The 27541-nt window shown below is 39.6% G+C and overlaps 1 protein-coding gene across 1 annotated transcript in view; it reads left to right on the top strand.

Moving 5' to 3' along the window:
- Positions 1-27541, top strand: part of VAV3 (vav guanine nucleotide exchange factor 3) — a 191007-nt gene that overhangs the window by 86082 nt on the left and 77384 nt on the right. The window contains exons 9-10 of the mRNA XM_075182568.1: positions 15059-15158; positions 17441-17536. Coding sequence (XP_075038669.1) covers positions 15059-15158; positions 17441-17536 — 196 coding nt within the window. The remainder of the gene's footprint in view (positions 1-15058; positions 15159-17440; positions 17537-27541) is intronic.

Genomic DNA, 27541 nt, shown 5'->3' with positions numbered 1-27541 from the left:
AGCCAGAGAGATTTTAATTATTTTAAGTCTCGTAGTTTATCCTCACACATAGATAAACACTTAAATTTAGTGCATGTTTTATTACAAATCAAAACAGCACAGGAACTGCACAAAAATAAAGCAACATAAAATGTGTAGAATAAAATGTCATTAGGTTAAAATAACGATGTAGTGCACTTAATGCATTTCAAATTACTGACATTGGATGTTCTGTGAGAGTGTGTTGTTTTATTTTTTTAGTTTGCTCTGGGTAGATGATAACATTAAATTCTTCAATACAGACACCAGCAATACACTCTCGCTGGAAACACATGCAGGAAAAGACATATACAAACGTTTACAGGATATGTTCACAGTCACTGTGTACTTTCTCTCTCCAAGTACACCTGTAGCACATGCCATAAGAGTATTGGAATGTAATGTGCACCGTACTCTGTGCTATATGTAGTATAAAGTAGAAGTAGTGTGTCAATATAGTGTTTCTCAACTGTAGGCTGCTCTTAGGCCAGATGTGGGAGATGTTTTACTAATCCATACATTTGTAACTCATAGTAATAAAGCTTAGAGCTATAGGTGAAGGGGTAAGGGTTTTTTTTCCACTAAGAACTTTACTAAATAACCTTTTTTCCCATACTTTGGTACAGGGGAGGGACCTCACCTCTATTTGTAGGGTCTGGCCTCTGTGCGGGTCTCTCCATAGCTGAATGGTGCCAGTCTCAACTCCACAGTCACCTCACATCCTGAGTCCCAGGGACCCAGGCTGCACTGTGAGTCTAACTGAGGATTTGTGCCCGCACCCTGCTGCATAGTCGCAACCACCAATCACACTGGACCACTACAGCCAATATGGCACATGGTGGTGGAGAGAAGGGTACAGAGACAGTCTGTCTTTGCTGAATAGTAGTGCTTTGATGGTCCCCGCAGACCATGCTTTGAGGCTGTCATGATGGCAAAACAGGCACACTGATAAGATGAGGGAGTCATCGGGGGGCAGAAGATATAACTCCACTCAGTCATCACATAGGTTATATTCAGTCATATGGGGTTACAATTAAAGCAGTGGTAGAAGTGGCGTTATTCTGCTATATACCGGTCTACTTTTACATGTTAAAAAGTGAGAATATATCTACAAACTCATAAAAATAATTTGATCGATGCCTCATCCAGTAGGTGTCAAAAACAGTGATAATATTCAATAGCTCAGAATCTCATAAAAATAACAAATCACCAGCGTTTCGTTAGTATATAGTAGAGATGTGTGCAGACCCCTGTGTTTTGGTTTTTGGTTGTATAACCATCTTGGTGTTTTGGTTTTGGCCAAAAATCTTCATGGTTTTTTAGTCTAGATTTAACTTAAAATTGTGAAAAATAGGTAAATCATGTGATTTTAAACTGTTTTTGTTTCTACATTACTATTTATATTATTAGCATTAATTTACAGCCATTTACAGTCTATTTTCTAATGAACTCTACACAAATGCCACCCCACAACTGAAATGGTGAGAAAATCGCTGAAGCATATAAAGTGTGTAATTCCAACTCATTACTACCACTTGCTGGGTGTGATACATATGTTTGACAGTTTCATGATCGAAATTTGTATGGTTGACACAATAATATAGACAGGGTTTGAAAGTCAACAATAATGACATTGACAATATTATTAAGTCGACAATTGAAATGTAAACAGTATTATTAGGTAGACAATTTGAATGTAGACAGTATTAGGTCGGTAATTCAAATGTAGACAGTTTTTTATTTTGTCAATAGTATCACTATCTCTAACTCTATCTCTAACCCTAACTCTAACCCTATCACTTAACCTATCCCTAGCACTATCCTAACCCTATCCCTAACTCTAACCCTAACACTAACCATATAATACTGTCAACATTTGAATTATCGACCAAATAATACTATCCACCATGTGAATTGTCGACCTAATAATATTGTTGACACCTGAATTGTCAGTCTAATGTTGTCGACTTTCTGAATGTTGTCCAAATGACTGACACTTTTGTGGCTGAAGTGCTTGATTTGTTTGGGTCCACGCAAAAGAGAACATTTTGGTTGTTGGTTGATGAACTGCAGAATATGTAGGAATTTTAAGAAATCACTGCTGGGCATTTGGACAACAGTGATCAGCTTCCTCTCTGTTGACAATGTCATCATCCTCATTATCATCTAAATAACTGATTTCAACGTCATCATCACACAATATTAGTTTATCCCCAATGGAATCTAGCGTTACATATTCTGTTTGTAAATGACAGCAAGAATGGTTTTCCTCATACAGTTTGTGGTTCATTTTGATAAACACCAGTTTTTCTACATTTTTGGGAAGTATTCTCTTCCTCCAATCACTTACAGTGTTTCCACCTTTGCTAAAAACTCTTTCATAGTGCATACTGGAGGGTGTGCATCTTAAGTACACTATAGTCAGGTGTCATAATAACCTTCACATTGGTGTGCTGTGTTGACTCATCATCAGTTTCACTCTTAAAAAATTGGATGTGGTACAGCTTAATGGTGCTGACTACACCGACAACACTTACCCCGACATCTTCAGACCGGATGGCTGCTTCCTCGACAAGGATCCATGGCGACTGTTCTGTGAAGCGACTTCAGCCAATCACGATGAAGGAAGACGCCGGAGGGATTTGATGACATCAGTGGGATAGGCAACGCTGTTAACGCTGCTCTTAAGGGGGTAATGTGAGTATGCGGCTGTGTACACTGTACTTTAGAAAGTGTTGTACAGTGTACATAGCCGCATATTTACATTACCCCCTTAAGAGCAGCGTTAACAGCGTCGCCTATCCCACTGACATCATCAAGTCCCGCCGGCATCTTCTTTCATCGTGATTGCCTGAAGTCGCTTCATAGAACAGTCATCATGAATCCTTGTCGGGGAAGCAGCCATCCGGACTGAAGATGTCGGGGTAAGCGTTGTTGGTGTAGTCAGCATCGATATGCTGACTACCACCGACAAAATTTACGTTTTTTTTTGGCAGTAGCATTTGTAGGAGAAGCTGAAGCAGGGGATGTGTCATGTGTGACTTGAGCCTACAGTTTGCTCCCAAGGAGCTGTTTGCATCTGTGTAGATTTGTGTCATTTGGAAAGAAAGACATTACATATGGCTTAAATGTAGGATGTAGGATGAACCATGGTTGACAAAATGTACTGATCTAATTTCAAGTGCTGCAAACCCTTGGATGCTGGCGAAGTGAATTAAGAACTTGGGGCCTGATTCATTAAGGTTCTTAAATGAAGAGGATTCTCATTTCAGTCTCCTGGACAAAACCATGTTACAATGGAAGGGGTGCAAATAAGTGTTCTGTTTTACACATAAGTTAAATACTGCCTGTTTTTTCATGTAACACACAAATATCAACTTTAAATTTCAGTGTACAAATAAGCTATCAAATATTTGTGTGTTACATGAAAAAACAGGCAGTATTTAACTTGTGTGCAACCTCTTGCTTCAGTCTGGGTCATGGCAGATAATATTTTTTTGCAACTTGTGCAGTGTTCTACATGTGGTCACAGAGTGTGACCTGTAAAATTTCTGCCCATTTTCAACAGACAGCATCTCCTACACTGACCTCTCATTTTGTAAGAAATTCTGCAATCTGGAATCAAGATGGAATTTGGTAGCATGGGCACATGACCTCAACTGATGATGATGAACTAATCTGCTAAAACCTGATGCATTGATGGCGAAAACTAGACACATCCAATGCTAACATGGTTTTAGTGATCCACTGTGCAACAGGATGCTGACTGTCATACTTGTTTCCGCTTGCAAACACTTCACAGACAATCTTTATTTAAAACTATGCTTACTCATCTTGGTTCCCTTCTGTATAGCTGTATCACCCCCAATCCCAGCAGCAGATGTAGCGTGCAAGGATGTTTCTTGGGAATCATGAATTGCATTAGGGGAGTGAGTTGGAATTTGAAAATTAGATGCTGGGCTACTTACTAATAATGAAGAGGTTTACGATGAAGGTGTTTACAATGAATATTGCAAGAGGTGTCTTTCCATTCAGCTTCTAGCTGATTCTGGGCTGCTTGCTACTATATACAATTTTCCACCTTTTGAAAAACTACTTGAATGAACGCGCTGCAAATGATGTAACAAGGAGGAGGTGCCTAGATGATCAACGTTCCTACCTCTACTTATTGTGGTGTCATAAAGGCTACAGATGCCTTGACAAATGTGGTCTGGGTTTGGATAAAATGATTTCTAAGTACAAAAAAATACTTTTTTTGGTCTTATGCCCTGGCATGACAATGCTCTTATCATGGGCATGAGGTGGTACCAATGGTGGCTGTCTTGCTTCAACACAATCATCATCATCCTCCTCATTATCTTGTTCAAGTACAACACATAATGTCAACACTTCTCACAATCTGTTCTTACATAAAATGTGAGAAATCCACTCCAGAAATGTTCATGGTGAACATTGACAAAACAGGCTTAGCAATAAACTTACTGATCTGAAGCACATTCACTATAATCAAAACCTAATATGCAATGAAGCAAAAAGAGGATTTTTATTTTTGCAATAAATCTGTTTCTCTGATTCCATCTAGCGGACATTGCTACCATGCGTTGTGTGAGGGGAGTCAGGAGTTGGCAATTAAATAGTTAATTTAACTATTGGCAGAAGCTTTTCCTCTCTGCAACCCCTGTAGTGTCTCAGTGTAATGTAAAAGCCCCAAGGAAGGAACCATAACCACAGCGAACATGCAACCAGCCAAACAGCAGGAAGGGAGCGAATGCAGTTTCCCCAAAATGGTATCAGACAAGCGGATTTAACGTAAGTATAAAAATCCTCTTTTCACTTTCATCCATTCTGGAGGATGCTGCTACAATGGGGACATTCTAAAGAAGCCCCCTGTGTTTTGGTTTTTGGTTGTATAACCATCTTGGTGTTTTGGTTTTGGCCAAAAATCTTCATGGTTTTTTAGTCTAGATTTAACTTAAAATTGTGAAAAATAGGTAAATCATGTGATTTTAAACTGTTTTTGTTTCTACATTACTATTTATATTATTAGCATTAATTTACAGCCATTTACAGTCTATTTTCTAATGAACTCTACACAAATGCCACCCCACAACTGAAATGGTGAGAAAATCGCTGAAGCATATAAAGTGTGTAATTCCAACTCATTACTACCACTTGCTGGGTGTGATACATATGTTTGACAGTTTCATGATCGAAATTTGTATGGTTGACACAATAATATAGACAGGGTTTGAAAGTCAACAATAATGACATTGACAATATTATTAAGTCGACAATTGAAATGTAAACAGTATTATTAGGTAGACAATTTGAATGTAGACAGTATTAGGTCGGTAATTCAAATGTAGACAGTTTTTTATTTTGTCAATAGTATCACTATCTCTAACTCTATCTCTAACCCTAACTCTAACCCTATCACTTAACCTATCCCTAGCACTATCCTAACCCTATCCCTAACTCTAACCCTAACACTAACCATATAATACTGTCAACATTTGAATTATCGACCAAATAATACTATCCACCATGTGAATTGTCGACCTAATAATATTGTTGACACCTGAATTGTCAGTCTAATGTTGTCGACTTTCTGAATGTTGTCCAAATGACTGACACTTTTGTGGCTGAAGTGCTTGATTTGTTTGGGTCCACGCAAAAGAGAACATTTTGGTTGTTGGTTGATGAACTGCAGAATATGTAGGAATTTTAAGAAATCACTGCTGGGCATTTGGACAACAGTGATCAGCTTCCTCTCTGTTGACAATGTCATCATCCTCATTATCATCTAAATAACTGATTTCAACGTCATCATCACACAATATTAGTTTATCCCCAATGGAATCTAGCGTTACATATTCTGTTTGTAAATGACAGCAAGAATGGTTTTCCTCATACAGTTTGTGGTTCATTTTGATAAACACCAGTTTTTCTACATTTTTGGGAAGTATTCTCTTCCTCCAATCACTTACAGTGTTTCCACCTTTGCTAAAAACTCTTTCATAGTGCATACTGGAGGGTGTGCATCTTAAGTACACTATAGTCAGGTGTCATAATAACCTTCACATTGGTGTGCTGTGTTGACTCATCATCAGTTTCACTCTTAAAAAATTGGATGTGGTACAGCTTAATGGTGCTGACTACACCGACAACACTTACCCCGACATCTTCAGACCGGATGGCTGCTTCCTCGACAAGGATCCATGGCGACTGTTCTGTGAAGCGACTTCAGCCAATCACGATGAAGGAAGACGCCGGAGGGATTTGATGACATCAGTGGGATAGGCAACGCTGTTAACGCTGCTCTTAAGGGGGTAATGTGAGTATGCGGCTGTGTACACTGTACTTTAGAAAGTGTTGTACAGTGTACATAGCCGCATATTTACATTACCCCCTTAAGAGCAGCGTTAACAGCGTCGCCTATCCCACTGACATCATCAAGTCCCGCCGGCATCTTCTTTCATCGTGATTGCCTGAAGTCGCTTCATAGAACAGTCATCATGAATCCTTGTCGGGGAAGCAGCCATCCGGACTGAAGATGTCGGGGTAAGCGTTGTTGGTGTAGTCAGCATCGATATGCTGACTACCACCGACAAAATTTACGTTTTTTTTTGGCAGTAGCATTTGTAGGAGAAGCTGAAGCAGGGGATGTGTCATGTGTGACTTGAGCCTACAGTTTGCTCCCAAGGAGCTGTTTGCATCTGTGTAGATTTGTGTCATTTGGAAAGAAAGACATTACATATGGCTTAAATGTAGGATGTAGGATGAACCATGGTTGACAAAATGTACTGATCTAATTTCAAGTGCTGCAAACCCTTGGATGCTGGCGAAGTGAATTAAGAACTTGGGGCCTGATTCATTAAGGTTCTTAAATGAAGAGGATTCTCATTTCAGTCTCCTGGACAAAACCATGTTACAATGGAAGGGGTGCAAATAAGTGTTCTGTTTTACACATAAGTTAAATACTGCCTGTTTTTTCATGTAACACACAAATATCAACTTTAAATTTCAGTGTACAAATAAGCTATCAAATATTTGTGTGTTACATGAAAAAACAGGCAGTATTTAACTTGTGTGCAACCTCTTGCTTCAGTCTGGGTCATGGCAGATAATATTTTTTTGCAACTTGTGCAGTGTTCTACATGTGGTCACAGAGTGTGACCTGTAAAATTTCTGCCCATTTTCAACAGACAGCATCTCCTACACTGACCTCTCATTTTGTAAGAAATTCTGCAATCTGGAATCAAGATGGAATTTGGTAGCATGGGCACATGACCTCAACTGATGATGATGAACTAATCTGCTAAAACCTGATGCATTGATGGCGAAAACTAGACACATCCAATGCTAACATGGTTTTAGTGATCCACTGTGCAACAGGATGCTGACTGTCATACTTGTTTCCGCTTGCAAACACTTCACAGACAATCTTTATTTAAAACTATGCTTACTCATCTTGGTTCCCTTCTGTATAGCTGTATCACCCCCAATCCCAGCAGCAGATGTAGCGTGCAAGGATGTTTCTTGGGAATCATGAATTGCATTAGGGGAGTGAGTTGGAATTTGAAAATTAGATGCTGGGCTACTTACTAATAATGAAGAGGTTTACGATGAAGGTGTTTACAATGAATATTGCAAGAGGTGTCTTTCCATTCAGCTTCTAGCTGATTCTGGGCTGCTTGCTACTATATACAATTTTCCACCTTTTGAAAAACTACTTGAATGAACGCGCTGCAAATGATGTAACAAGGAGGAGGTGCCTAGATGATCAACGTTCCTACCTCTACTTATTGTGGTGTCATAAAGGCTACAGATGCCTTGACAAATGTGGTCTGGGTTTGGATAAAATGATTTCTAAGTACAAAAAAATACTTTTTTTGGTCTTATGCCCTGGCATGACAATGCTCTTATCATGGGCATGAGGTGGTACCAATGGTGGCTGTCTTGCTTCAACACAATCATCATCATCCTCCTCATTATCTTGTTCAAGTACAACACATAATGTCAACACTTCTCACAATCTGTTCTTACATAAAATGTGAGAAATCCACTCCAGAAATGTTCATGGTGAACATTGACAAAACAGGCTTAGCAATAAACTTACTGATCTGAAGCACATTCACTATAATCAAAACCTAATATGCAATGAAGCAAAAAGAGGATTTTTATTTTTGCAATAAATCTGTTTCTCTGATTCCATCTAGCGGACATTGCTACCATGCGTTGTGTGAGGGGAGTCAGGAGTTGGCAATTAAATAGTTAATTTAACTATTGGCAGAAGCTTTTCCTCTCTGCAACCCCTGTAGTGTCTCAGTGTAATGTAAAAGCCCCAAGGAAGGAACCATAACCACAGCGAACATGCAACCAGCCAAACAGCAGGAAGGGAGCGAATGCAGTTTCCCCAAAATGGTATCAGACAAGCGGATTTAACGTAAGTATAAAAATCCTCTTTTCACTTTCATCCATTCTGGAGGATGCTGCTACAATGGGGACATTCTAAAGAAGCCCCCTTTAGGAGGGAACACTCTGTCAATCCAGCATAGAAAACATTGTAGACAAAATTTGTGTCAGAAGATGCAAAAACATGAAAATTATAACAATGGCAAAAGTGTGGACAGAGGACCAGGTGGCTGTCCAGCAAAGATGATCTGCCAAAGCACCATTATGTGCAGCCCAATATTCACCCACAGATCTACTTGAATGCGCAGCAGTTCTCCCAGAAACAGGGTGATCAGAACTAACATAAGCCTACCTGATGGTGCGTTTGATCACCAAGAAAAAGGATCAAGTTTAGAAACTCTCCTCACTGAAGCAATGGTAAAGAGAAAGAACACTTTCCAAGTCAAGAACTGGAACTCAACCATCTCCAACAGTGGAAAAGGAGAATTCAGTAGAACCTGAAGAACAAAGTTCAGGTCCCAAGGTGTTGTGGAGGACAATCTGCACTTCTGGAATCCCGCCAGCTACCTCTGAAAATAGAATGAAAGGGTTCACACCTGTACTTTCAAAGAGCTGATGTAGGTCCGCCGTACTCTGTGGTAAATTTGAGCAGATACCATCTTTTTGGCCATAAAAATGGTATCTACCACGTGGGAGGAAAAACCCCTCGACCTCCAGAGGCTGGCTTCAACAGCCACGCCGTTAAAGCCAACCGAAAAAGATTCTGGTGCTGAAAGGGACTCTGAAGGCGTAGGTTGTTTTCGCAAGGAGACAGACGACACACCACATCTGCAGCCTTGTGCTTTGTCTACGTTCCAGGTCCGATGGGGCCAATCGGGGGCGACCAGGATTACCGGAATCTACTCCCACTTGACCTAGCGTAGTTTCTGGTGAAGCATTAGGATGGGGTAAATAGATATCCCAATGTGAATGTCCTTGGCATGTTATGACATCCACTGTGCATGCCAAGGGATCCCTCGTCTTGGAGCAGTGTCACGGCAATAGGGATCAGTGTCGGGACCCCTGGGGCTAGCTGTGGCAGGAGTGTAGTGGAAATTGGGAGGACGGATGAATGTCTTGCTCATAGAGCTTGCTCTAATCCCGTATACTGGAAGTTAGGAGAAAGAATGCTGGACTGGACTCCGTACTGAAATAAATGCCTGGAATCTGGAGCTGATGGACTGGAACCTGGATGAAGGACTCAGAGCTCAGACAGAGGATATACAGGGGTGGCAACCTCCTCAACAGACTAAGCCTGGAACTGGCCCTGGACAACTCAGAACCTGGTTTAGGCCTGAAATTGGAAGTCGGTACCCTGAGACACAAAAATGGCTCCGTAAGGTGGATGACTCAGAACAACAACCTACTACCCCAGATAGCCAGTAGGAGAGACAGGAATAGATTGATGAGAGGAGGATCCACACAGAAGATAACAGCTGGAATCTGTACACAAGCTGATAGAATGAAGGTGAATCCACACGAGGAATAAATAACCAAAGTATTTATTTCAGCAGGCAGAATGAAGCTGAATTCACATGAAGGATGATGGTTGAGATCTGTATACAGCAGACAAGATTTAAGCAGCAACCAACAGCAACTGTGGGAGTCTGGAACCAGGACCTAGGAAAGTGTTGCACTGGCAATTTGCAGAGTGTAGGAAGAGACTCTTATAGTCTGCAGAGGAATTGGTGGATGAGATCAGGTGTTCAGTCTCAGCAGGATGTTTGGCAAATGTCTCACCCAAGATGGCAGCCTCCAGTACTGCAGACAGAAGTCATGCTTGTCCCAGGATAGAATGCTGCATTCAACCAGAAGGGAGATGTACAGTGATATGTTACCGCCGAGTGGTGTAATCAGGACTAAGATCCTGATTCGTGACAAGCAGAACCTGGGCACCTGGCGGTTGTGGTGAGACGCCATGAGGTCTGGGAGTCCCCACTTTTGAACTAAACAGCGAAATACCTGTTGTCCACACCTGGGGTAAATACTGCCTGTCACAAATGCCCAGCCTGTCCCAGATACAGCAATCTGAACAGCTGGCCGTGACTGGCGTCACCTTAGTCACTTAGCAATGAATACACCTTTTATGCCACCACCAAGAATTTTTTATGGTGTCCTTACGTTCACCAAAACCACTTATTAATGTTTCACACTTAAATCATATACACATGTAGCATGAGCCTCCCTGGGCTTCTTAACTTCACAACGAATCATGGAGAACACACTAGATTAAATTTATTTAATCTGAAAAATGTTTCCAAGGCTTAGTTACAAAAATGAATAACAAAGCATACAATATGTTGCACAAATAATTTTCAGAAAATAAAATAGGAAATAAAATCAGAGTCACTACTTACTAGTTATGACCTGGTTTGTGAGGGAACACAAATGAGAAAATGAGACATTTCAGTCTTGATAGTCCCCCTCATGAAAACGCACACGGTAGAAGATTTTAAACCTTTCTCCACATGGGTCTCACCCCCCACCCTGTGGAGTTTAGCTGTCAATAAGGACAGATTGATCTCCCAGATGTCACAGGGCTTTCAAAGGGAGCTAGGAATGTCCTGAGCTCTAGAATGTTCACAGGGCCTGATTTCTCACCTCTGCTTGTTCGGCTTGGCTGGTCAGGTTCACATCCTCTGCATACCATAAAACTCCTCAGAGCTGCTTATCTATCTCTGGATAATTTCAAAAGATTAAGGACAGTTGCATAGGTTTAAAATCATGTCATTTAGCAAAACACACACTTAGATTACATTACAAGGTTACATAAGATATTCACATTGTCATACATGAATTCAACAGCAAATAACAATCAGTCACAAGCTATACTACATAATCGTCACACTGCCGGTATGATCAGAATGAACCGTTATGCCCAGCACAATATCCTGGCAGTGTCCTTCATTGTCCTGGAACTCCTGGTACTGCCCTGTTGATTGACATATGCCACAGCTGTGGCATTGTCAGACTGAAGGCGGACTGGAATAAAATCCCACAGCAGACCATGGCTGTCAAATGCATGTCATAAACCTGTATAAAATAAATAAAAATATAAAGGTAATATAAATAGCTGCAGATAAGCCCAGATTAAACCTATCTCCTTGTGCACTTAAAAAACACTGTGGAGCTACCGTGGTTGCAGAGGGGAGGAATTTCTGTCAACAGTTAAAATAACTATTTAAGTGCCAACATCTGAGTCCATTCACACAACCCAAGGTAGCAGTGTCCCCCATATTTGAATAAAGATAAATATTGGTACTGATAGTTAATCTATAAATGTATACATATATGACCATGTTTTGTTACTTGTATTGTGACATGACTGAAGGTACCCAATGCAGGGGTGGGTCTAGGTATTCCGCTCCCTAAGGTCCAAGTTATCATAATTATTTTTTAGAAACACAGTTTACATTATAAAAGACATAGCAATGATGGCCATTACAGAATATGGTTTGGAGAAGTGGTTTAGAGAAGTCGCAGATATATATTATGTACATGTAAATAAATAACTACAACTTATTTTCGATGTGCACAATGACTATAATCCCTGTTCTCAAATTTGTTACTGCTGCATTTCATTCCCTACAGGTTGAGTGTTCCAATATGAAACAACAATACCTTTGTTCTGGCTCCTTTCCCTATCATTAATGTTTGTTGTCAGGTTATTTCTGATATAGAAACATATTGGACACGACAATGTTTCATAAGTTAAAAGTATTATCTAAGTGCCTGCTTTTTCCCTATAAATGAACTCTTGTTATATATAACACCTTAAACAGTCTGACTCACAGCAAATGCAGTGGAAAGCAATAGACTGCCAAGTGTGTCATATAGTAGGTTATGTCTGGGTTTCTTGTAGTGAGTAAACTGTACTTAGCAGTAGTAGGTACATGTTACGAAATTGAAGGCTCCTTTGATTACATAGATATGGAGGTAAATAAGCAATGCCCTCTTCTTTCTATCCTTGCTGCATTTAACAGGAAGAGAAAACTATTCCCCCTTCAGAGAGATAACAGATATACAGAACTATATACTTATAACTTAACCACAGGCTGTATCTAGCTCAGCTGGCTGCTTAGCAGCTTCATGGTCCCTGGCTGTTTTGCGCTCCGTACAGAGTGTTTGGTGGCAGGTATAATTTTATATTATTACCCTGGATGTTAGATGTAGAGCTTAAAGGAGTGCATAGTCTACATTCATTGTAGTTGTTTGTAACTTGTATAAAGTGTAAGACTGTTCATTAATTTATTTTACTGTTGTGATGACGCACAGCAAATTATAAAAATATCATTAATATGTATTCACAGTTCTTGATGTCAGAACATGCCAAAGGTAAGGATATAGAGCGATCAGCCACAACATTAAAACCACTGACAAGTGAAGTGAATAATATTGATTAGCTTGTTACAATGGCGCCTGTCGAGGGGTGGGATATATTAGGCAGCAAGTGAACAGTCGGTTCTTGAAGTTTATTTGTTGAAAATAGGAAAAATGGGCAAGTGTAAGGATCTGAGCGACAATGGCCAAATTATCATGGCTATAAAACTGGATCGGAGCATCTCCAAAACGGCAGGTCTTGTGTGGTGTACCCTGTATGCAGTGGTTAGTACCTACCAAAAGGGACATGAGTGCCCAAGGCTCATTGATGTACGTGAGGAGAGAAGGCTAATCCATTTGGTTCAATCCCACGGAAGAGCTATTGTAGCTTCAAATTGCTGAAAAAGTTAATGCAGGCTACGATAAAAAGGTGTCAGAACACACAGTGCATCGCATCTTGCTGCATATAGAGCTGCATAGTACCACAGACCGGTCAGCGTGCCCATGTGCCTTCTTCCATCAAGTTGTCTTTTACACCTTGTGAACAGCCAGGTGCGAGTGCGTTGTTTACTTGGTGAAAAGATGGCACAAGATGCATTATAGGAAGAAGGGAAACTGGCGGAGACACTGTGATGCTCTGGACAATGTTCTGCTGGGAAACTTTGGTTCCTAGCATTCATGTGGATGTTACTTTGACATGTACTATCTACCTAAACATTATTTCACAAAGTATACCGCTTTATGGCAACACTATCAGCAGGATAATGTGCACTGTGACACTGCAAATATTGTTCAGGAATGGTTTAAGGAACATGAAAAAGAGTTCAAGATGTTGACTTGGCCTCCAAATACCCCAGATCTCAATCTAATTGAGCATCTGTGAGATGTCCTGGAAAAACAAGTCAGAGCCATGGAGGCCCCATCTCACAACTTATAGGACTTAAAGGATCTGCTGCTAATGTCTGGATGCCAGATACCACAGGACACCTTCAGAGGTCTTGTGGAGTCCATGCTTCAACGGTCAGAGCTGTTTTGGTGTCACAAGGGGACCTACACAATATTAGGCTGGTGGTTCTAATGTTGTGGCTGATCAATATATTTACCATTTGTTTATTTATGGATTAATGCACCCTCTGCTGTGAAATATAAAGGATATTAGAAGTCAATGATGAGTTCTGTGACCATATAAAAGTGTGAGGTTTTGTACGGGTTACTTTTAGTCTTTTAATATTTCACATAGGGGAAGCATTATTCCCTAAAATACATGATACAACATAATACATGTAGTTGTTAGCAAAGAAATGAAAACATTTGAATATTTTAATGATCAAATTATATTTTAGTATGATTTGTTTCTTGTTGACTTATATATTTTAATATTAATATATATGTTTTAAATATATTAAATATATGCAAGTTAAAAGCCTGTGTCTTGTAAGAGGATCCTGTGACAGGTTGCTGTATGTGGGTGGAGCTGTGAAAGGGTTTTCTGCGTGGTATAATTTATGCAACGTAATGTTTGATGGAAGTAAATAGTGAAGGAGGAAGATGGGAATGAAGTAAAGAAGCAATAAGTATTATGCAGACACATTGTATGAACAAATGTGATGCCAGTGGCGGAACCACCATTGGTGCACCAGGTGCCGTAGACCGGGGCCCATGGACAGACTGTCACCTGTTCAAGGAGAATGGCATGCAGCTAACAGCAAATGTTATGCTGTTAGCTGCCTGCTGTCACTGTAGTGCTTCCGCGGCGCGCAGTAATCTCCTTACTGAGGAGATCTTGTGAGAGTAATAGTTTTACTCTCACGAGATCTCCTCAGTAAGGAGATTACAGCACGAAGTTGTAGCACTACAGGGAGTGGAACAACGGAAGGAGGTAAGGGGGGCGCCTCATGGGGGGCCCTCACAGTACCCTTAGCCCGGGGGCCTCCCTTCTTTTAATTCGGCCCTGCCCATGGACATAATGGGGCCCGCTGCAATGCAATTGTCAGGGGACCTTGTTCCCTCCTCCCCGCCACCTTGCATCGAGGGCTACAGACCGCTAGTTTCGTCTTTGTGTGATGCTTATTATCTGTAACTCGCTTTCTCTCTCCATATATATATATATATATATATATATATATATATATATATATATATACACACTCAAGTATTCTTACCACTAATGTATTGTACAAATATTAACACCGCTTATATATTCTACATGTATAATGTAAATATGGTGGTACTATGCACATTTAACGTGTTCTCTCCTCCACATTAGACTTCTCATTTATGGAAAATACTGCAGCCAAGTGGAGTTAGCCATATCTATTTTGGATAGCATCTCTAAAACCAGAGAAGACGTCAAACTAAAGCTGGAGGTAAGTTGTCAGTGGCTGAACCAGTTGCTGTCAATTAAGGGTATATTACATATTTAGCGAGTTTGAAAAAAGATAAACATTTAACAAGTTCAAGTATTAAATAATTAAATTGAGTTAGAAAAAGGCTGATTTTTCTTTATTGGACATCTGCTTTAAAGACTATTTACAATGTCCTGTTAGACATGTGCCCTCCATTCACTGTATAGATCATGGATCTTATACTGTATATAATATTAAATTAGTTTGGTGGGTCTTTAATGCAAATGGCATTTTGTGTACTTATATTGGCACAAATACACGCTATCTCAGTGATGGCAGGTGGTGCAGGGGCTTGCATCTTTTAGTGGGAATCGCTGGGGATAGATTAGGGTGTTGCTTAATGCAAAAAGTTGATATAGATTTTATTTTGTGAGACAAGATATATGAATAAAATTCACAGATTGGAGAGAATGCTTTTATGTGGGCGTATGAGTTCTTATTCTCAGAATAAATCATTTTTTATAATTCAATAATACTATAATATAATAATACCACAGTATACTATAATACCATAATAGTTTAATAATATCTAATAATATAATAATATATAATATTCATTTTTAAAATAAATGTAATACATTTTTATCATTTTTTTTAATAGTAGAACTGAAGCCCATATCTGGGCTGCCATTACCACTGCACATGTACTCACGCATGTGCACAACTGCAGTAATTTAACTGTTAGTTAACCAAAAAAATATCACAGAGACAGCTGGGCGATACTAGCCCAGAAAAGTAAGGGTTAATCTATCACTCCAGGCTAGTATCGCCAGCTGCCTCGGAAATATGTTTTTCGTTAAATTACTTTGATATGGGCTTTTTCATTGATGCGCTAAACGGCAATAAATATTCCTACTTATTGTCAGGACCGGAAATTCAATGATAAATATGTTCCCGAATCTGGTGAGCTGTTTACAAAGCTGTTTAGTGTATGAAACTCACCCTAGTTTGGTGGCTAATAGACAAACTGACCCCAATCTGGTGATCATTCTACAAAGCTGAACACAATCTGGTGTCCTGTGTACAAAGCTGAACCCGATCTGGAAGCTGCACCCACTGCCCCTCTGCAAACACTTAACATCTTTTAACTGTTGTATAAGAGTCATTTTTCCAGTCCTGAACTAAATTCCAATTGGATGACAATTTTAATGCAGGAAAGGAAACAACTAATAGTAGTGACAGCTTATAGAAAGCTCACTCAGTGAATGGCTGTGCTTTGTGCATTACCAAGATCTAAGAAACAGCTATGAGACCTATGCATGGGCAGCCCCTGACACAGTCATCTCCAAAGCTGAGGATTTGTCAAGTTAATTAAAAAACAATAGAAGAAAAACCCTTTGGAGTTACCTTTTTTTTTTTGTCATTGTTCTTATTGAAGTGCTAAAATACCTCTCTCTCCTCACTTCTGCTTCTGTGCATTGTCAGTAACACTGAGTAAAACTTCTCCATGTCACTGACAATACAGTTAATTACAAAGTAAGCATTTCAGGAACTAATGGGATAGTACAATATATAAACAGTCTGGGAAGAAAAATTAAAATGTGAAAACATTGATTCTTGGTGACAATAACTACTTAAAATGTAACAGTTCAGATGCAAGCAGTTTCTTGTAAATGTTTATACATATAACAGTTTATTATTTCAACACATTTCAATATTTAGTTTGTATTTAAGTTATGCTTTTAATAAATATGTAGGTGTTTTGCAAATGCAAAGACCATTAGAAGCACAAAACACACGCTGCACACAAATACATTTACATTCAGTGTCCAGCTTCTTGACCACACTCCAATCAGAGCATTTATTTTTACTATACTTAAAAGCTATGAGGAAAATGGAATGATAATGCCCCCTAGAGTTTGTAAGGAGTATTGCAGGGTATCATTTTACTTCACTAGCAATTTGAAGAAGAAAATATGAAATGGAATGATATCTGACTGTATTCTATTGTAATAATAATAAAAAATACACCCTCCACATTAGGAATCAATAATATTTGTACCAAGTCCCAGTATTAATCAGTTTTGAGTATATTTTCATTCCCAGTATTCAACTGTACTACATTTATATCCAAGTTTTCCTCTAGACAAGGATTTTAAACTGGTAGTCCTCTATTATTTTTTTATATCCCTCATCTCTTCTAAAATTATGGCAGATAAATATCCAATTTTAATTGACACCACTGTCCAGGGAAGTTAGAAATGCAGTCTTTTAATAGGAGACTCAACTCTTCTTTTAAACAGGAATGTTCAAAACGAGCCAATAATGGGAAATTCACCTTGCGAGACCTCCTTGTTGTTCCCATGCAGAGGGTTTTGAAGTATCACTTGCTGCTTCAGGTAAGCACCTCATATTCATAAGCAAAATATACATGGGGACACATGTGGAACTTAAAGCAATTTCTTTATTTTTGTTGATTATGACTCTTTGTGAGGTTGACCATTCAATGCTTGAGCTCTGGCTGTTCAGTGACATCTAAACAAACTTAATCTTAAATTTTCTAAAAGACACAATAAACCTAAAATATATAGCAATACAATATGAAAAAATATAATGTAATATTTACAGACTTGGATGGGCGAATGTATGTACAAGTTAGAAGCCAATTATATTGTCCATTGAGATTTACTGAAACTACACTAATGGGGAGATTCAATTTCCGGCGATGTGACGCGAGGACATCACCGCAATGTTCGACTGCGCACATTGCCGGCAATTACGGTAGGACTCTCCAGCCACAATATCGGTGCGAGGTGTCTACACGGAACTTCCAGAGACACTTTGCACTGAATTGAATCTCCCCATAAAGTTTAGGCTCCAATAGCTATTTTTATGCAGCTTGGCTAGCTTACTCCTTGGGGTAAATGTATTAACTTCCGATTTTTTGAACTCACCGCTATTCGGCGACTTAGCAGTGAAAATTTATAGTGGCAATGCCTTTAAAGCTATTCAAATTGTCACTGCAAACTCGTCAAATAGCCCCTGGAATATATCCAGCACAAATGTGAAAATTCTGATGCCATGACCAGAATTAATATAAACAGTTTAATATGTATTTTTTTTTAGCTAGATTGAGGCCAAGGTATTCTCCTTTATACTCACTGATTGATGGCCTCATGTAGACTTGGACATTTTATGTAAAAAATGCAAAATGTGTCCAAACAAAATGCAATTATGTCTGTATTCTGAGCTACATTTATCTTATGATACATGCAACTAAGCATGTTACGTAAATATATGTGTTGCTTGAAAATACGTTTAAGGCGTATCATATACTTTAAAGAGTATCATGCAGCAGAGAGATGTAGGTCACCATTATTAATTTGATGATGATGGATGGCGTTTTAATTTTAAATGTTTAAAAAACAGTGTGCACCCCTTCAAATGCTACTTGAACTAGTGCTCATAGCCTAAAATGGTAGTGCGGGATCCCACTGTCATAATATGACTCAGCCCCAGCATGCTCAGCATCCCAAGCTGTTCAACAACAGAACAAAGAAAAAGATATCTTCTGCCTATCAACCTAAGTACATTTACCACCTGTGTGGGCCTATACTTTGTGTGCATTGAGGTATATCTATAACAAGCTAACTAAGGAGGTGGGCTTTAATGGACAGCATGTTGTGTATTAGCCATATGTAGATTAGTGGTTGCACTAATACAAATATATGTGATAGTTTGTGTAAGGCAGGCATGTCAAACTCAAAACCCCAATTGGGTCAAATAATCAAAGTCTAAAATTGTGTGGGCTGCAAGAAAAGGAAAGTCTCCTATGCAATTTTGTGAAGTTTAAGTTAAAGTATTAAGAAAAAAGCAAAAATAAAGTTTAATGATTTCTTCCCCATGTTTGACACTTTGCCCTCCATGCTGCTTTTGCTCCCCTTCACCTGTCTTCCCTGTTTCACACTGTGCCCTCCATGCTGCTTTTGCTCCCCTTCATCTGTCTTCCCTGTTTCACACTGTGCCCTCCATGCTGCTTCTGCTCCCCTTCATCTGTCTTCCCTGTTTCACACTGTGCCCTCCATGCTGCTTTTGCTCCCCTTCATCTGTCTTCCCTGTATTACACTGTGCCCTCTATGCTGCTTCTGCTCCCCTTCACCTGTCTTCCCTGTTTCACACTGTGCCCTCCATGCTGCTTTTGCTCCCCTTCATCTGTCTTCCCTGTTTCACACTGTGCCCTCCATGCTGCTTCTGCTCCCCTTCATCTGTCTTCCCTGTTTCACACTGTGCCCTCCATGCTGCTTTTGCTCCCCTTCATCTGTCTTCCCTGTTTCACACTGTGCCCTCCATGCTGCTTCTGCTCCCCTTCATCTGTCTTCCCTGTTTCACACTGTGCCCTCCATGTTACTTCTGCTCCCCTTCACCTGTCTTCCCTGTTTCACACTGTGCCCTCCATGCTGCTTTTGCTCCCCTTCATCTGTCTTCCCTGTTTCACACTGTGCCCTCCATGCTACTTCTGCTCCCCTTCATCTGTCTTCCCTGTTTCACACTGTGCCCTCCATGCTGCTTTTGCTCCCCTTCATCTGTCTTCCCTGTTTCACACTGTGCCCTCCATGTTACTTCTGCTCCCCTTCATCTGTCTTCCCTGTTTCACACTGTGCCCTCCATGCTGCTTTTGCTCCCCTTCATCTGTCTTCCCTGTTTCACACTGTGCCCTCCATGCTACTTCTGCTCCCCTTCATCTGTCTTCCCTGTTTCACACTGTGCCCTCCATGCTGCTTTTGCTCCCCTTCATTCATCTGTCTTCCCTGTTTCACACTGTGCCCTCCATGTTACTTCTGCTCCCCTTCACCTGTCTTCCCTGTTTCACACTGTGCCCTCCATGCTGATTTGGCTCCCCTTCACCTGCCTCCCGTTTTACACTGTTCCCTCCATGCTGCTTTTGCTCCCCTTCACCTGTCTCCCCTGTTTCACACTGTGCCCTTCATGCTACTTCTGCTCCCCTTCACCTGTTTCAGACTGTGCCCTCCATGCTGCTTTTGCTCTCCTTCACCTGTCTCCCCTGTTTCACACTGCGCCCTCCATGCTGATTTTGCTCCCCTTCACCTGTTTCAGACTGTGCCCTCCATGCTGCTTTTGCTCTCCTTCACCTTTCACACTGCGCCCACCATGCTGCTTTTGCTCCCCTTCATCTGTGTCCCCTGTTTCACTCTGTGCCTTCTATGCTGCTTTTGCTCCCCTTCACTTACATTTCTATTGCTTCTCTTCTCGTGGCTCCTCTCTGTGAGCTCCTCACTGCAAATGTCGGGTGACATCACGCCCAACATTCAGTGCAAAGGGAGGAGTTGTAAGGGATATAAAATACCTAATTTCAGTTGCTGCCCCAAACAGTAGACTAGTTAGGCACTGCCAAGTTGTATGTGCATAGTAAGCTGAAAGGATGATGTATGGATGTCTATGCAGAGCTTAGCACTAGATAGTATTGTGACTTTTGCTGCAACTATTGGACACCAATGGGGCAAGCAATACTCCTTGCTTTTTTTGGGATGTTGTGAGAGTCAGCAGACCAATGATAATGTTTTAGCCTCAACTTTGTCGAGTCTCCTCTGTGCAACAGATTGTATGTAGTCACATGGGATTTTGTAATTTGTTGCTTGAGATCTTGTCACAAGTGTATCTTAGCTCATAGGGCTCGTTCACTTATCAAGACATGCAGCAAATTTGGAATGGTGTCGTTATGCACGGGAGTATGGATTAGGTGCATTCGCATTATGATCCCTCTTCCAGATATTTTTTATTACGCTGTGCATGCGGCTCCTGTAGTCATACTACACTGCACGAGTCTGAGATTTCAAATGACAAAGATACCATAATGTGTATGTTTTGGCTTTTATAAAACGTTTTTTTCTTTATGTCAGTATGCTTTGTCTGTAATGAGTGCTTTGCATTCATGAGATAAGATCTCTAAATTGAAAGATCCGGAAATGGAGGCCAGGCTCAGATTAAATATTACATTTCCACCTTATAGCCTGTAAGGAGCAGGCATCCTTCAGGTAAGCATTTAATTAGGGCAGGAAGATATAGTGTATGGGGCATTTGATGGCTGTTTGGAGCCTGATTAGAAGCAGAACAGAGATATAAGTCTTGCTGCGTCTTTCACCTGCTGCTGATGCTGGAGAACTGTCACTTTGACAAACAAGTACTGCTTAAACCCACGGAACAAACTGCACTCAGAGGGAACCTTTTTATTTATTCCTCCTTTTTGCATTCTCATATTATATCGCTTTCAATATTTGTAGAGTTGCCTGCGAGGCAAAGAATGTATTAATGTATTCAACAAAGAACATTATTTCATATGAATTTGCCTTATAGCTCCATTTCCTGCTCTACATAAACCCAGTTTATAGTTCTAGATATTGAACCGTATAGACTTTCTACAAAAACACATCTTTTTGTTCAGTAAAGTGCTCTTAACCTTTTGCTTTTTCCGTATGGCCTTTCCTTATAATATATTGTACCTCTTATCTTTCATAATCCTTCTGACTGCTCAGTGTAACTGCTTGAAACCCAGTAAACCTTTGTCCCATAATATTTCAATAACTTTGCTATAAAGCCACATATTTCAGTGTCTTATTGTTCCTTCCATTGCCCAGCATAACTTATAAATGCTTCAAAAGGATACATTTTCTCTTTCCAATTTACGGATTCGGTTACACTCTGCTGTGCAACACGTATTCAAAATAAGTAATGCTGAGTGGGCAAAGACTATTTATTAAACGCTTACTGACCTATGGCCCTAGTAAGCACAATACATGTTTAATTGCCTATTACATGGGACTTAGTAAGGTAAACATGTTCATTTACTATATAATAAGAACCGAATATAATCAAAACACATACACTAGAATGTTTGGTGGAAAAGCCACAGCCTTCTCTATTGTTCAAGTGCTGTTAACATAACACATTGTAAGCATTCATATCACATCACAAATAAACATGTACATGAACAAACTGCAACTTAGCCTTACTGGCCAAAGGTGACCATTTAACCATATATTTTAAGAACATAGCCATATAACTTTAGTAACATAATTATATAATCCCTTCACATCCCCCCAGAATTTAGGAATTGTCCTGATGAGAAACTATGACGACTAAAAACTTGCTAAAGGCAGATATGTCTGTCCCAGGTTACTGTCTTATGTGTTTTAGAAACCCAGGGAGATTGTTTGTGTTTGAGAGAGAGAGAGCTTCCCTAAGAGTGTTTTTGGCTGTAGGCCGATATAAGGATCCCTGGGTTTATGAATAGAGAGAGAAGGATGGGCTCCATTCATCAGGCCCATTCTAGGACTTCCACCGTAGCAAACATTCTGCTGATAATCAGGAATGGCCCTTGTGTAGTGATACTAAAAAGCTGTTTAGCTGTTCCCTCAGTCTCTCATTACCTGGGGAACAGGTCAGATGCCTGCTGAGAGACACTGCAATTTGTTACCAGTAATTTCTGTTATTTTGTGTGTGTGGGACACTAGGTCCTTCACTTTAGAGATGGTCTTCCTGTTGTATTAGTTAGAAGCCAGTTTTTTAATTTTTTGGAGCTGCTAAATAAAACTAGCTGCGCCTACTTGAACCAAGATACTGGACTGGTGTGATATACTTGGTTAATGAATATGAAGTACTCCCGTTTTTCCCCAGTAGACGGCACCCCTAACCTGATCTTGTGACAATATATAAGCTGAAGTCAACAGAAGTCAAAAGATCGTAGAAGGTAGAATAGTCATGGACAAAGCCAAAGTCAAAGGATTAGAGAAGGTAGAATAGTGGGGTAAAAGGCAGAGGTTGAAGGATGAAGGATTGAAGGCAGAATCATGATGTACAGTCAAAGCACAAGCAGAGAAATCAAGCCTTTACTCCTGGGAAGGTTTGGTAGGACTCAGTGTTGGAGAGGCAGACACTTTAATCTGCCTCTATTGTTGGGAGTGGGAGGGCACGCAGTTCATGCATGCACACCCCACATGTGATTGGATATCACTGGAGGAGCGTCAGTTACATGCTGTGGAGAAATTAGGAGCGGAACGGTTCTACAAATCTGTTTCTTTGCTGATCCTGCCATATCCATTTGAACTGCTGGTTCCGGGGAGTGTGCCACATTGCTGGTAAAAAATAAAAAGGTACTGGGGCAGGCACTAGTCCATACAGGCCCCTTACACCTGTACCCATGTACCTCCCTGATGGCGGCCCTGGTTGCTAATGGCCACTTGGACTGCAATGTACATAGCATGCACCTGCCCATCACTGTGATTTCCTGGAAATGATTTTCAATTGCTGCGACTATAGTTTATGCCTTATGACTGCTATGTCATTAAACTGCATCAAGCAGCACAATGGCTAAACACAAACGTGAACATGGCCAACATTTCTGGAGTTTCTCATTTCCAGACATTTAGTGTGCATACTTGTCTGTTAAGGGTAGGGTCAGATTCATTGAACCTAGCAACAAAGTAAAGCACAAATGTATATCAAATGGCCACTAAATATTAAACATATTGTAGCACCCTGCCCCTGGTCTGAGGTATGCATGGGTGTGGTAATGCACCTCCTCTCCTGCATTCTTCTCTGTCTTACCTGCTCTGTGAGTTTGGGCATAAGTGATGACAAGGCTCCCGCACATGCAGGCGTTAGGAAAATGTCTTTAGAGGATGGACACAGATGTAGTAAGGTGGTGGTGCAGTGTATCAGTTCTCACAAAGTTGAGTGCCAGACCATCTATCACAAAAAATATACTCTTTATTTACACCCCTTCTTCACTCTGGCACATTCATAGATGGTTGCAGTAATAAATCAAATATATATAGCTCCCTTTCTCCTCCTGCACGGATCATAAGGGTTACATTAAAAAATTCAGTTACATTAGTAACAGTTGTCATATTACATATCCGGGTCCTCCTGGGCTTAGTAGTTCCACACATACTTTGTATAGTTATTTCCAACATACACCTGCAGCTCTGACACCTTTTCTGTTCCACTCTCAGCCCTAACTCATCCACCTCTGTGGGGGTAATACCACTCACTTGACTCTGGTACTATCTTTGGTGCACTCTCAGCCGCAACTCACTCCACCTCTGAGGGGATGACTTCTCCATTTATTTGGCATCTTACACTTTCTCCCTTGTGCACCTGGGCTCCGACACTTCCTCCAGTTTAGCTCTAATCCCCCTCAAATACACACAACGCTGCCTCTTCCTGAGCCAAATATTTTATAAAACATTGTTCACTCACTGATCTCTCGGGTAGTATGTCACAGTCTCTCATCATAAATCAAGGTGGCTCCTCTATCCACATGCTGTCTGATAATAAATGTCTGGGCTCATCGCGTCCAAAATCCGACTCCTTGTGCCTCCTCTGATCTCCAAGGCTGTCCCCTTTTTCTCTCCCTCTCTATAGAGGGCCAGAGCTTGACTTTATGCCTCACCCGCACATAGCAGGTCTCACTGATGCATACTTTCCTACACTGAGACATTGAGAGTTGGAACACAATACGCCCTGTGCCCAGATTTGCCCAAACTCCACCCCATATCTCCTAAAAGACCCACTTTTAGGTGAAAGTCCGCCCTTTTCTGCAGAAGCCTCGTCCCATTTTGAGGTCCGTGATACAAGAATGTCCCACCAAAATCAGGACAATATGGAGTTATGCTTATTATTCCAATTTCTTCTTTTAAATACTGGCCAGAGCTCTCTACTTTAATATTGGCTTTTTAAATTGGGGCTCTTCCCCTGTGTTACTTTACTGGGGACTCCCTCCCACAGGTTTTGGTGCCTCTTTCATTCTTAATATTTGTCATTTTAAATAAATTACATTTTGTGAATGTTTAGAATAATTATCAAACTGTAGAAGATTCTGGGCCTGATTCATTAAAGAAAGTAAGGCAAAAATGAGTACATTTTCTTCTGGACAATCATGTTACAACGCAAGGGGTGCAAATTAGTTTATTATCTTATAGGTAAGGAAAATGTTGGCTTTTTTGTCATATAGCACACAAATACTTGATAGCTTTATTTTATTGTAATTTTGTAGCTTTTTGTAGTAATTATTTAATTAAAACATGACTTTTTAATTCCAGTAGCATCGGATATTTGGATCCCTTAATAATACCTGTACATTTAAATCTCTCTAAGATCTTTATAGTTATCATAATCAGTGCTATGAAGTCTTTAATATTTTTTATACATTTTATCTGAATCCCTGCTGGGAATTTCTTTACATTTATATTCTAGTACATTATGCACTGGTTGAAATCTTTGCAATGCTAAGCAGAAGAACTTATTCTAGAATAATTAAAATATAATTGGCAGAGACCAGTGTATAATATATTCTCAAAACTTGGTTTATTTAAACATTATCTAGACACATGTATACTAAAATCAATTAAAATAAATTCTACACACACAGCATATCAGGGGAGCATAAATAAACATAACATAAATAAAAACCTTGCCTGTCCGACACTTACTTAAACATTTGTGGATATCCCCTCTCCTGTGCAGAACCTTATGTCCCACACACAAATCATATACACATAGTTGCTATATATATATTATCTACCTATCTATATACACATATATATATATATATATATATATATATATATATATATATATATATATATGTGTGTATATATATATATATATATATATATATATATATATATATATCTATAATATAAAAGCCTAGTGGCGTGTGTTAGTCTGTGTGTGTGTGTGAAAAAAAAAACCAAGCTGCAGCGCCACCTGCTGGGCGGAGTTATACACTGACCTACTAAATTCTTAGTGTGTGTGAAAAAAAACCTCAGAAAGGGCTGACATTTAGTATACTAAGATGTTTTTAATTTGTTAATTTAATTTGTTAATTGTTAAAAGTGTTTATAAAGATTTAAAAAAAATATATATTTATATTTCTTGAAGGAGAAGTGACAGTTGGGAGTGGTTGGTGGTTGCCGGGGGTGACAGTGGGGAGTGGTTGGTGGTTGCCGGGGGTGACAGAGCGAGAGGAGTGTGATACTCAGGACCGCTGAGAGAGATCCCTGTGTCTGGATAGACATCTGGATAGATGTGGTGATAAAGATGAAGGATGAGGTGATGGAGAAAAATGATGAGGTGGTGACATGTGGACAAAACCACGTTAAAAAAGGGCGCTTGCGTCGGGAAGTAACGCTCTTCCCTTGAGGAGGCCTGGGCTCGGCCCAAATGCATGACAAGAACCTTTTTAACACCTTAAGTAGCTTGATTTGACTAGAATGCATGAGTATCATGCACGGGTTAACTTGTGTATATATATATATATATATATGTGTGTGTGTATACAGCCAAGTCAAGTCAAGTAGTCAAGTCCATAAACATTGGGACATCAACACAATTCTCATACTTAAGGCTCTATACACCACCACAATGGATTTGAAATGAAACAAGAGTGACAGCTCTTTGGATCTCATATTGAGAGTTGACAGCAACAGATTCCAAATTCCAAATCACACCTAGAATCAACTCTAGACCTTTTACCTGCTTAATTGATGATGAAATAATGATGGAATAGCCCACACATGTCCATGAAATAGCTTTTGAGTCAATTGTCCCATTACTTTGGGTCCCTTAAAAAGTAGGAGGCACATATAGAAACCGTTGTAATTCCTACACCGTTCACCTGAATTGGATGTAAATACCCTCAAATTAAATCTGAAAGTCTTCAGTTAAAGCACATCTTGTTAGTTTAATTTCAAATCCAGTGTGGTGGTGTATAGGGCCCATAATATGAGAATTGTGTCGATGTCCCAATATTTATGGACTTGACTGTAGATATAGATATATATATATATATATATATATATATGTATATATATATATATATATATATATATATATATATATATGTATATATATATCCCTAAGGTCTAAGTTATCATGATTATTTGTTTAAATACGCTCTGTATTAAAAAAGGCAACACAGTATTGTGTGTGTGTTTATGTATATATATATATATATATATATATATATATATATTTATTTATATTAGATCTTTTTACATTTTTAAAACCTTGTTTCACATTTTTTCAGTTCTCGTAAATTCCTGTAATTTTTCCATATACAGTTTTTCTGACTGCAACTTTGTTGTTTTACATTTTAACATGCACTGTATCATGATTGTCCCTTTAATGGAAATCATATGGCCAAATGTCATTCTGTCAAACACCAGTTTTTTTTCTGTATTATTTCAGTAACTTCTTGGTAATTCTTTAAATGCTTGGCTACTGCCTACTAATTCTTCACATTACTTTTTACAGAAACTGTGATTAGATTATAGTGTAACACTGGGTACATACTAGGCAATATAATATCTCAATATTACCGGTAT

This window comes from Mixophyes fleayi, chromosome 8, assembly GCF_038048845.1.
Source record: "Mixophyes fleayi isolate aMixFle1 chromosome 8, aMixFle1.hap1, whole genome shotgun sequence".
NCBI lineage: Eukaryota > Metazoa > Chordata > Amphibia > Anura > Limnodynastidae > Mixophyes > Mixophyes fleayi.
This window is presented reverse-complemented; position numbering and strand designations above follow the sequence as displayed.